The sequence below is a fragment of the Pagrus pagrus genome (genome assembly GCF_965226575.1).
Source record: "Pagrus pagrus genome assembly, chromosome: 21".
In the NCBI taxonomy this organism is placed as follows: Eukaryota; Metazoa; Chordata; class Actinopteri; order Spariformes; family Sparidae; genus Pagrus; species Pagrus pagrus.
This window is the reverse complement of record NC_140208.1, coordinates 12,316,322-12,328,802: the sequence shown is the minus strand read 5'-3', so window position 1 is coordinate 12,328,802 and position 12,481 is coordinate 12,316,322. Positions and strand designations below refer to the sequence as shown.

The window sequence follows — 12,481 nt, the reverse complement described above, 5'->3', positions numbered from 1 at the left end:
ATGACACTGATTTAGCATTTTAGTATTTTATTACTACTGTACATAAAATACAATGAGCAACAACATGACAAAGGAGCAGCTAATACCCTCTATCCTTACCTAACTAGATGATACTGACACGAGAACGCCTATACTGTTCTGAAGTAACATGTTACACAGCATTTAAAGAGGTGATTCTTGTTTTTGTGTTGTTTTTCTGTTTAAGTAATTACACAAAATTCTATATCTATGAAAAATAAAACATTTAGTGTGGTCCCTTCTACATACAAAAAGAAATATCATATAAATTACTTTACACAGTATTGAAAAAACGTAAACATTATATTTGGCAAATCGTTGTCAGTGACGTTGTTAATTGTTATCACAACTCTGTTTCCTTTGTGCCAGAATAAGAGGAGCGTGTGAAAGAACAGGTACTAGGTGCTGCACAGTGGTTGGCTTTTTAGTTTGCGGAGTAAAGACAACAATGGTTTGTGTCAATGAGGGAGAAAAGGGGCAAGAGTGCAGTGAAAGAGGGAGGGCTGGGTGACACAGTGGGACGCTTCTAGCGAGTCATTCATCAGGAGTCAACACCACGAGTGTCTGATGGACATAGAGTAGACAGGACTTTTTTTGTTCTCAGGTTTTCACGGTGTTTAGTGGAGTCTTCATTTCATATACGCAGTGCACTTCTTTAAGTGTTAAGTAATGACAAACAGCTAATAGAACAGGTTTACTAGCTGCCAAATTGTGCAAGAAAAATGGATTTGACTGTCAGCAAGTCGTCTAAGTTTCACCCACATTTGGTCGGAAGATGGTATTGTTCTCAACCTCTGCACTTATGCCTTGTGAGATTTTCCTGAATTGCTTCGCTAAAGTTAAAGAAAAGTTGTCTCCACTGTGTTTTTCTAGGAAAAACTGTACACTTCAATCTGAACACACTTGGCCCCTTTCCCTCGAGAATGTACCTTCCATTGCATTAGCACGACCAACATCTTTCCTGTCAAAAATTCCTACAGTAGAACTAAAAACAATGTATGGAGTTGAATTGCAGAGACTTTCATGAATAACAGACAAAAAGCAGTGATTTCATAGCTTCTTTTTCCTGAAAGATAGTCAGTTCGCACTTTGAGTGGAATTAAGTTTATGGAATTGACAATAAGGCATTCCCGAACAGTGAGGAATTAAGATGAACATACGAGGAGTTTATCAAAATAAAGTGGTTGCTGTACAAAGGCATCAGGGGCTGTGTAGAATATATCTTCAGTGTCATGGAAATGGTGTCAGACCTCCTAAAATAATCATAACCAATATCCTTTCAGATAATTTGAGCTTCTGCTTGAACGCTAAAATGGGAACCGGTGGTGAATGAAAGCAGAAGAGAGCAATTTGAATGGTAGTGTACACGATTTGTCCCAAAGTAAGGATGGGTTTCAATTACTCAAATCGATCATGAGGTGCTCATATATCTGAGTTTTCCCCTTGAAGCTGGACGCGAGCAGGAACACCCGGTCGTCAATAGAAACCAGAGAGAACGCACGAGGCGCCTGGATATTCAGCTCCTGGGATGGGATAAACTGGCCCCTCTTGGTGTCCCATTGGTAGACCTGCGTCAGTGAATAATCGCTGCCCAAGATGGCGTACTGCCAGTTGCCGATGGAGACGGGCTGGAACACCATAGAGCCGCGGGAAGGAAATGTCTGGACCTCCTTGAACATGGCGCCGTCCCAGCGCATCACCTTGGAGTCCCCGATGAATCTTGTCAGGCATATAAACAGCTCACCTTTGAAAAGGACACAGTAGTGAAGGGACTCTTTAGTTTACACATTCAGCTCTAAATCTGGAACTGAAATAGACAAGCTCACAAAAACAGTTTATGTAATTCCAGAATAATTCATAGCTTGTTATTATTTGGAAAGAGTCGCTAATAGTCGAGCTGTCCCTTTAGAAAGAAACAAGGCAGATGATATTATATCATTTATGGGCAGGTTTTACAACAGTGGACAGTTTTTATTGCCTCTTACCACCTTAAAAAGGAAAGTGTAGTGAATTACAGCCAAGAGTGTGACTCATGAATATTACAGAAACCATATAAACGAAAATGTTAACACTGGATCAAAGCCTGCTGTTAATCAAAAGACACACCCAGCAGGGCAAGAAATACTTATATGCTTGAGGTAAGTAAAAGTAGCAGTACAACAATGTGAAATAACAAGTCCTGCACTCAGAACCTTACTTAAGTAATAGTATGCAAGTATTATCAGCAAAGCTTACTTAAAGTGTGTCAGTTGCTTACGTGTACTTTAAGTTTGGATTCATGTAATTGCTGCATTAATGTGTATGATTAATTTTACTGTTGTATACGTTTCAGGTTGAGCTTGTACTGTGTACTGTAGGGTAGTTTAATCCACAGCAATGCATCATATTATAACTTTTCCTGAGCTCAGAAAAACCGCCTGTTATCAGCTTGGTTACAATTTTCCAGCTTATTCAAGATCGTTTATTTAGTTTAAGAAGAAGGATTTTATTTTTTTCTCAACCCATGAAAGAAAAATGTAAAATCTCAGCCCAGTAGCCATAATAAAACAAATATTAAATTATATTTAGATTACATGTATGCAAGCAGAGTTTCTCATTGGGACAAGGAAGGAATGGTGGTGGCATGACACCTGTGTTAGGTGAGCAAGAGACGACTGTTTGCTTTCTGTTTCAGCTGGTTATTTTAGCGAACCACTGAGTTATACTGCAGCTTTAATTGCAGAAACCAAACTAGATATTTTTAAGATGTCGGGACATTTTCCGAAACCTATCCAGTTTTTTGTGCCTAAACCTAACCTAACGGGACAAAAAGTCGACGTTTAAAGAAGTGTAAAGTTTTAACATATCCGTGGTTTGCAGAAACAATGCATTTATACTTGAGATTGGGTTGCAAAATCACCAAATTTGGAGATACAGTACGTGGTTGTCATTGGACAGAGGGCGATGAAAAATTGGCATCTTAAAAAAATAACCCGTAACTAAAGCCGTCACACGAATGTAGCGAAGCTCTCACCTTTGACCCGAAAGTGTTTGACGGAGAAGACGTCCTCCATATCTGGTATGTCAGTCCTGCGGTCAAACTGCTTCTGGCTCCTGTTCCACTGGTAGACGACCGGCCTCTGGGAACTGCTGGACAAGATCAGGTGGGCTTTGTTGGAGATCTCCAAATACTCGACATCTGTGTCCCGGAACCACGGGTGGAGGGACTGGTGGGAGTAGAAGCCGTTGCCGTTCCATTTGTAGACTGTTGTGGAGCCGGCCTGCGAGAGAAATAAGTAAAAGATGTCCACTGGTCACTTTTATTTAGAACGCAAAGGATGAGGCCAAACCTGTGTGTGTGTGTGCGCCCGCCAGAGTGTCCCCAAACATATGGGAGAGCATATGCTAACATTTGGATATGCCAGGTTAATCAGCAGGAGCAGACACAAACCGACTGTGCTGCACAGAAAAGGACACCAGGGGGAAAGACTGGCTGACAGGGTGGGAAGAATACAGCCGTTTAGAGGAGCAGGGGCTGGACAAAATAACAGAAACACCTGTACAGTATGAAGTAATCAGGTACCTTTATGCCCCTGATTTTTTCAGGTACTTGAGTTCTGGAAAAGCAAAGTGGCCAACCTTGGAGCTGTCGGCGATGACAAAGAAGGACTCCCCGTCGATCAAGAACGTCTCGATGTCGTTGGGTTTGCGAATCTTCAGGATGTCGATGTCCTGGATCTTGATGAACTTGTTGGCGGAGGTGTCGCGTTTGTAAATGTGCGAGCCCCCGAACAACTGGGCCACGATGACAAAGAGGTGGTTGTCGATCACCATGGGCTTGCAGACCACGGTTGAGGTGCCTGAACAGGACAAAGAGAAGAGAGGACAACAGAGAAAAATATGAATACGAGACAGTTAATCATTGATACTGAAGTGATATACTGACACAATACAATCAAACCTCTGCCTCTCATTCACACAGGATATTCCCATAACATCGATGCTGCTCTTTAGCTGTTTATGAGCTCACTTTCAATGGTGTCGTAGGTTCTGAATGTCATCTCCACGTGATCCCATTCCAGGAAGCTGCACGTCCCAGCAAACGGTTGGGCAAACACGACATATTGATCTGTACCAAAGGTGAACGCCTCCACCGAAATGGACTCAAACTTCAGCGACTGATAGGAGGCAAATTCTGCAAAGCGTGACACAACAATGAATAAGTCATAAGAAACGAGACATGACGATAAGAAAAGGAAGGAAACGAGTGCTGAATAGGTGAGACGGTTAACTGAGGACAGAGAGCCAGTGTTATTAGTATAATGCTTCTCAGGCAGGGGGCCCACACACAGTAAGATGATACCTGCTGTGATGCAGTCAAAAGAGTGTGGCAGCAGGTCATTGAGCTTCTTCCCCTGCTGAATGGGTGGACCGCTGCAGTGGATCTCGTCCAGGGTGGCATTAGTGTGGTGCATCCACTCCACCAGCCACTTCAGCTTGCAGTCGCATATCAGGTTGTTGCCCCGTAGATCGCTAACACGCATGGACGGATCACATGTGAGATCAGTTTCAGATAAATGTATATCTTAAAGGAACAGTTCACCCAAAAATGAAAATTCAGTCATTGTTTATATCATATTACATGTCTGACTCAATCCTACTCACCGGACCTTTTACACATAATAACATTAAGATTATATCTCCCTCTTCAGTTTCTGCTCATTGTTCTGCCGTCTGTCCCCGTCCACTCCTCGGCTGCACTTTGGCTTCGAGCCAGGAAAGCCACAACAACAACAAGTGTTTTATCTTCCTGAGTCGTTCGTGCTCGTTGCCCACTCTCAATCTGAATTGCCGTTGACCTTGGATGTGTGTATTGAATTCACACACGCACTGTAACCTGCATTATCTCAGCTGATTGTGGCAGCCGGGATCCAATTCTTTTCTCTGTAATTGACTTGTTTACCATTTACCCTGACATTCTGCCAGCCTTACACAAGCTTTTCCTCTTCTACCCTCTTCATCTACATCCTCTTTTTCTTCTCTCTTCGACAATCTTTTATTTATCTTTCCATCCTGTCTACTTACTTTTACATCCTCTGTTGGTGTGGGAATCCGTCTCCATTCCTTTTTAGCACTACTACCTCATATTATCGCTGTGTATTTTAATCCCACAGTTTAAGAAAGGAGCAAGTAAGATAAAGGAAGATTACGCTCAACATTTGCCTTAAATCCTTTCCAACCCCTCCCAAATGGATCTCTCTAAGTACCACCAATTATTACATGACAGTACCATTGTAACACTGTACTTGCCTATTTCAGAAAAAATGCCACTCAAGCAAGCTCAGTAACAAATCAGAGCTGCAATGATTCATTTATTGGTTGTGGACTATTGGTTTCCTTACTCCTCTATGACAGTTAACTTAGTATCTTTAGTTTGTGGACAAAACAAAACATTCAAGGACTTAAAGGTGCAATATGTAGTTGAAAATTAAAATTATCAATAGAATAAATAACAGTTTTGTCATTATGACGTCCATGTATTGGGTTGTAGAGTTAGCTACTTAAAGCTCCTGCCGGTAAGATAGTAATGCTTCAGTTTAACCGGATAGTCAAATACTGATGCTTTGGGATTGTAGGTCGGGTCGTCCACCATCCGAAAAGCGAAAATCTAATACTAATAATTACCAACAGAAGTTAACATGCCAACCAGCTATAGTCCCGACCCATCCCAGTCTGAAGCTCCTGTGATAGCGGCCGTAAACGCCAACACTACCCCGGTGCTCCAAGCTCCTAGCAAACTAGCTAAAGGTAGCTGCAGTTAGCAACAGTTAGCCATTATTCTTGTGATCTGCTGCCCGAGTAATTATGTCCGGCATATCCAAGTCTCCAGACAACTACAAGTCAACATGTACATAAATCCACAGAAATTGGTGTTATAGTATCAATCAATGAATCAATCAATAAGAAAACTGATTAACTGATCTCTTAATGCCTCGTGCCTCTCAACAAAGAATGAAAGACAGACTGAACTCACACTTTGGTCAGAGCGTCCATGCCCTTGAAGACATCTTTGGGCAGCGTCTCAAGGTTGTTGTAAGCCAGACTCCTAATCAGAAGAGAGGGGGAAATAATGCACAAGAGATTGAATTAGAGGTCCTCAGACTGTCCTCTTCACAGAATGAGTCATTGCACTGTATCATTCTGTTCTGTTCTGTTATCTGACCTGAGCAAGAGGAGAATAAACAAATACCAATCAGAATACAAGCAACCAAATGTTAGGGAGGCACAAGTCAGAATCTGAATGCCCTGACCATATTTATGGGACAAAAGGCTAAGTGGTGAAAGAGAAGGGAATTAAATCATTAGGAATTTAGTAATTAAGGGGCCGCAATTACACTGAGTAGAGGGAGTGAGGATCATTTGCTAGAAAAGGGTGACATGCTGTTTCTTTAATATTAAGCTTATCCATTACATGGAGATGCTTAGATTTGATTCCCATAATACAAAGCACTGTTTTACGCTTTTAGCCAACTTCTCCAAGGCTGTCAAGTGGGTGATATCTTTGCCAGCCAGCTAAAACCAACCAGCCAACCAAGACTGGCCCCCTATGAGACGTTTAATTTGTGAGCGAGGGACTGAACTTCAAAACCAGAAAGAGATGTGAATGGAATGAAATGTCAGCGTTATTCATGAAGGCTGCATTATTTATCTGAGAGTAGGTTTTCCAGGGAGAGAGGCCATTTTGCTTTGAGTTTGTGCAAGAAAGCACTCTCCAAACAGATGGGGATTCAGCAGCAGAGTGGCCGCGAATCCAGCAGGAGAACTGCCTGTGCCCTTCAATAATGTATTTACTGTATGTGACGCATTTTAAATTCCCTCTATCAGTCTTTTTGTGTTTGTTTACCTTACTCCAAAAACAACTGGAAGTATTCATGGAACGGGAAGAGAGCACTTTATCCCACCATGTGGTTACATGGGACTTTTTGAGTCACGTAAGAAGAGATCTTAGTGGTAAATCTTACAGCTGTACACATATTATTAGTTAATAACTGCTCGTTTTTCAATAGATTTAATCCTAAACTAATGAGACGAGACTGTAGGTTGGACCACCACCTTTTAAGATCATTAATTAAATTGAAGAGAAGTTGTCGTTGTACATGGGGATTTGTGCTGGACTATCTCAGACTTTCTTAACAGCGGAGTAACAGTGACGACAATCATCCAGGAAGTCACCTGTTAACTCCCTCAGCTGTTTCCCTATCCAGTGTTTATGCTAAGCTAGGCTAACTGTCTCCTGGCTGTAGCTTCATATTGAACACGACAGTGGTATTGATCTACTCACATAACTCCTGGCAAGGTAGTCAGAGCCTTTAAAATTACATTTAAACTTTAAAGCATTTAACTCCTTTAATGTTGTTGGAGTCAACCAATACAGAAGAACCAGAGATATCACCTTTTTTATTTCACACTTTCTTCCTCCTTTTTAAAATCAGTGCCTACATTACCCACAATACATGCAGCTTCCTCTGGAGCCGCAAAAGTTTTATATACTTTTTTACGTATGCAGTAGTACTCCCAAAGATCTGTAAACACACTTTAATGTGTAAAATCGATGGAGTTACCCTTTAACTAAGGGCATTACCAGTCTTAGTGTAGAACACCAGTACCAGCTTTGCTATAGTTACAGGGGAAATGTTTTTATCATCATTTCAGATGTCTGCTGCAAGAGCCATCAAGGCAACAACTCCTCACACGTGGATTGTTACATGCTATTTGGCAGCTTCTAACAGACAAGTCACTGTCAATAAAAACTGTTAGTGCTCAGAGTATAAATGAAAGCAGGCCCTTATCAAGCCACACATCCATTCAGACATCAAGTCATACATGAAGAAGGATGCATGTATACGGGGCATTTGGCTGCACTGCTCTCACACAAAATGTGTTAAGAACGACCCGTCAGACACTTAGGGACAGATTATAGGTCACTTGGTTTAAGGTTACAGTACAGTTATATTTAGTCGTGACCTGTAGGTCACTCACGTTCTCACCTATCTTTGGTTTTGGCAAGCTCCGCAGTTCAGGGATGTGAAATCGTGTTTATGAAAACACTGTTTATAAACTACTGTCTGTCTTTTTCCTTATCATTTCTGTTCACAAAGAAAACTATTTTATTACATTTAACCATTACTACCAATAACTACTTGTGAAAGGAAAAAAATATGACGGTTAAAGTCACACAATCTTTCATCAAAAATGTGTTTAAAAAACAGCTCTGATGGCCCACTGAGTCAACGTGACATCCACATCTGCCCTTCAGCAACCCGATCCAGCTGACACCTACAGACAGTAACCTTGGACATCACCACTGGCAGCAGCACTTCTGCCTACCTCTGCAGTTCAGACACTGACAAAGTGGTACAGAGAGAGAAAAACAGGAAACTGATGCATAGTTTTATGTTAGAATACCTTAAATAATAATATCACATTACCTCTCCCAAAGAAAAATGACTTCAACAGAGAGGTTTAGAGGGAAAGATATAGTATTACATTTTTAAAACTGGCAAAGAAGGAAAGACGGAAGGAATAAAGGAGGGAAGGGTGCAGAGTTTTCTAACATGGCCAACAGAACCAAAATACTTACAGGTGTATCAGTGCTTTCAGGCCCCGGAAAGCAAACGGGGATATCGATGCGATTTTGTTATTTTCAATAAATCTGTGAAAGAGACATATTTCATAGATCAATTAAGATATCCACACACAAGTATTAAATATACTCCGACAGAAAGAATTGAAACCCTTCAACTTTCTGTACGTCTTCTCCCCTGGCAGTTGTGAGAAGCTGACAGCAGTTACAGTGTGTTACATCTAGTACGTTCACACGGGAAAGAAATGCCTAAATGAATTATACTGTCGAGGGCCTGCACAACCAAACAGGTGTTTTCAATTATTGTACTGGAGCTTATTAGGCTCTGGTTGACGTAGAGTGGAGTTAGGTTGGGTTCTACATAAGCTCAGCAAAAATTATGAACTGGTAATCAGGTAACATAAGTGAAAGCAGCTGTGTGGGTGACACATGGGTTTACAAGGGCTTTAAAATGCCAGCATGCATGCTGATTTGCCTGATTTTTTGTGTGGTGTTGATGGATGGATGGATTTTTTTTAAAGGTAAAGGTTTCAAATTAGAAATTGAAAGTGTGTTTGATTGCTGTGTGCCTTGCCCTGTTAGTACAATAAAGAAAGTGTGCACTTGGGAAACAGTTTGTGCATTATGACCCTTAACCACGCAGATGTATATTTCAACCATTTACAAGTTAATGGTAAACACTTACAGATATTCAAGATGTGGTAAACCCAGGAACGCATCCTCATCGATAAGGTCAAGTGAATTTGCTGTGAACAGTCTGTGAAGAAAAAAGAAAGCAGTGAAAAATAGGACGTAATTTAAAGCTACAGTCCCCGCATGACTCCCACAATGGGTGCTGTTGTCCCTGTGAACTCGTTTGATCGTGTTCAGTGATAAGTGCTGTGATTTATCATTTACCGACGCAGGAAGTCGCCGACAGAGAGACAGAAAGGGTGTGAGAGTTACTGTAAGAGACAACAGACTCATTCAGCATCTCAGCCCACAGCATGTGGCTAAAGAATGAATCAAATGAATAAAACAGAGGAATGTTATATCACTCCTACATGTTTTTCATGGAATGAATGGGAGAGAGAAATGGGTGCCTCCTCCCACATGTTTCTGAGTCACCCTTTAAACCAGTAATGTCAGAATAGTGTCCGCCAACACAGAGAAGAGAGAATTGTTAGACCGACTTAAAAAAGGTACACAAGTCCGTTTTAAAGCGATTGTGTTAATCTAATATGTTAACTTTAATTGAAAAAACTTTTTTTGGTGTTACTAATTTAAAGCTGCTACAAGGAACTTTAATTTCTCGTTGATTCTGGCGCCCCCTGTGGAGAGAAAATGCCTCACACCTCTTGGCCACTGAGCTGGACAGCAGTGCGTTTGTGTATGTCAACGTGTGTACGAAAGAGCTTAACGTTTTGATATTTTAATGGTTTCTGTTGCTGAAAGGATGCAGGAGTTGAGATGCTGAAAGGAGAACAGGGCTTGTATTCTGTGACCATACTATTATACCATTCACTTACTATTTTTTACACTTAGTTCACTTATTATTTTCAGTTTCTGTTCAGTTTTCTGGCGTTGTTTCATTACGTTTAGGCATCACAAATACTTGGTTACATTTCGGAACATGTGTTTGAAATGGTAACTTCTCCCATATGCATATTTTTCCAGACTTTTTCCACAATGGCAGGTGTTAAGGAATTTTCATATGTTAAGTCTAAGGATTATAAATGTGTCTATATACTCTGCTCCACCAGGAGGTAGAGTCGGCCCGAGGTCACGCTCTGGGTCACAGTGGAAGATTGTTTAGCTGCAGCACTGTATCTCTACAGCTGCCTCCCAAACAACCAAGGTCACATTCTGTTCCTCCAGCATCTAAACCTTTTACTTTATCTCATACAAAAGACGCACTGGCGCCATGATAGGCCAAACTCCATATTCTCCCATCCAATGCAATGTGACTTAGGTGAGCACGTTCCCACAGAGTATTCCGTAGTAATACTACGAGTATTCCGGTTTGGCATCCAGCCCAAAGCGTCAGATCTGGGGATGAGACTCACCCGTAATCACCCATCTGTCTCCTGGAAGTAACATTTTGCTGCTTGAACTGTAATCTAACTTTGTAATGAAACTCTTCATATCTATCTCTGATTGCATGCTCAGCGAGGCCAGCGACTCTTTGCAGCCACAGTGTTGGCCACAGAGGCCCTATTGATTAAGTGGTACTCTAATGGAGGTTAAGATACTCCAGGTCACCTTGGCAGTAAATAATGACAGACGGGGCGATGCCACAGTGTTCACTTAAGTTTATATGTCCTCCTTCTGGTCACGAGTCTTCACGCGCATCCTTACTGATTTAGTGTCGTCCGAGCATATGGAGGAACCGATGCCAGGAAAAATGCGACGGTGACAGCGTGCTGTAATGTGCATCCACTTTGTGGATTATAGCAAATTGTTCGGTAGGCTGCTATCTTTGGACAAAAACAAAAAAAGAGCAAAGAACGTGTTCATTATTTATCTCTGCAAACACACACACTGCCTCTGTCTCCCCACCCTCCCCCTGCTGTTAGTTGCTGTAGCCATGTGGTCTATTGCATAATCCTGACACCATTACAGAGAATCCCCCTTTAAAATCTGCATATCAGCCTCAATACAGCTCCTCCAGGGAGCTCATTGTTTGGATCTGTCTGACACTGAGGATGGATTTGCAGACACCCAGACATATAGACATATAGATAGATAGATAGATAGATAGATAGATAGATACTCACAGCAGTTGAAGGCCAGGTGTGTGAACAAAGCTTCCCCCTGTGATTTCATTAAATCCAGACTTGACAAAAGACCTGAGTGAATGGAGAGCACACATTTAAGATGAGCTTTCTCTCACCTCACCACACTGCATGGCACAATAACAATCCAGATGATCAGGTGCTGGGCTACTCACAGTGAGACGACGTCCGATGGGAACGTGTGAGGCACGGATCGGACATTCTCACACAGGGCATTATCTTTAGTGCAGGTGCACCCGACGGGGCATCTGGGCTGCCTCACTCTCCGTCCGTCCGCCAGAACCAAGCTGACAGCGGCGAGCCAAACCAGGAGCGTCCATCCCTTCCACCCTCTCCATCCTCCTCTCACTGCTCTGCCCGGGTATCCCATTCCTTCTGTCCCGGTCGAGTACTATCACTCCAGCACATGCAACTTCTCGGCAGAAAAACAAAAACAAAACAAAACAAAAACCCTCCACAGCTGATTCTTTTCAAGAAAATCTCTCTCTCTCTCTCTCTCTCTCTCTGTCTTCCCTCGTTTGTTTTAATGATAGGAGCTGGTGGTGCCGCTGCGCTCGGATGCAGGCTGGTGTCTATGCGTCCTGCGTCTCAATGGGAAGGCACCAGTCCAGCGGATTCGTTCTGCAGGGCGCAGGATTACAAATGCGGGACAGACAGGACATGAGAACAGAGAGCAGATTTTTTTTTTTTTTTTTTTTTGTCATGAAAAGCAATTATCTCAACCTCCCCCGAATACAACACGCTGCTTACAAGGCTGTTTTTTTCTGCTTACAAATAAGTTGCTCTTGCCATGAAAGGGACGCAATGAAAGCGTAAATTCCCGTGAGAGAGAAGGAGAAAAGGAAGAAAGAGAAAGAGAGGAGAAGGAGGAGGAGGAGGGGGAGAGGCCCCTAAGGTGCGCTTTTTTTTTATCAGCAGTGCCAGCTATTATTTATGCGCGCCTCAGAGCCGCGCATGGTTAATGGGAAGCGGCTATTCATGAGGCTCTGTGCAAATGCACCTGCCTCTCCCACTCATTCAGAGGCTCCTCTGCCCCGCTTTGGCACAATGATGACATTAACTGTGG

The 12,481-nt window shown here is 42.2% G+C and overlaps 1 protein-coding gene across 1 annotated transcript; it reads right to left on the bottom strand.

Moving 5' to 3' along the window:
• Positions 1 to 10: 10 nt before the first annotated feature.
• Positions 11 to 12,249, bottom strand: lgi1b (leucine-rich, glioma inactivated 1b). The gene is made up of 10 exons (XM_084341906.1): positions 11,571 to 12,249; positions 11,398 to 11,469; positions 9,327 to 9,398; positions 8,639 to 8,710; positions 6,032 to 6,103; positions 4,361 to 4,530; positions 4,028 to 4,192; positions 3,637 to 3,857; positions 3,032 to 3,278; positions 11 to 1,762 (listed from the first exon to the last, which is right to left on the bottom strand). Exons 1-10 carry the CDS (start codon positions 11,783 to 11,785, stop codon positions 1,413 to 1,415), a joined length of 1,656 nt encoding a protein of 551 aa, XP_084198032.1. The 5' UTR covers positions 11,786 to 12,249; the 3' UTR covers positions 11 to 1,412.
• Positions 12,250 to 12,481: the final 232 nt, after the last annotated feature.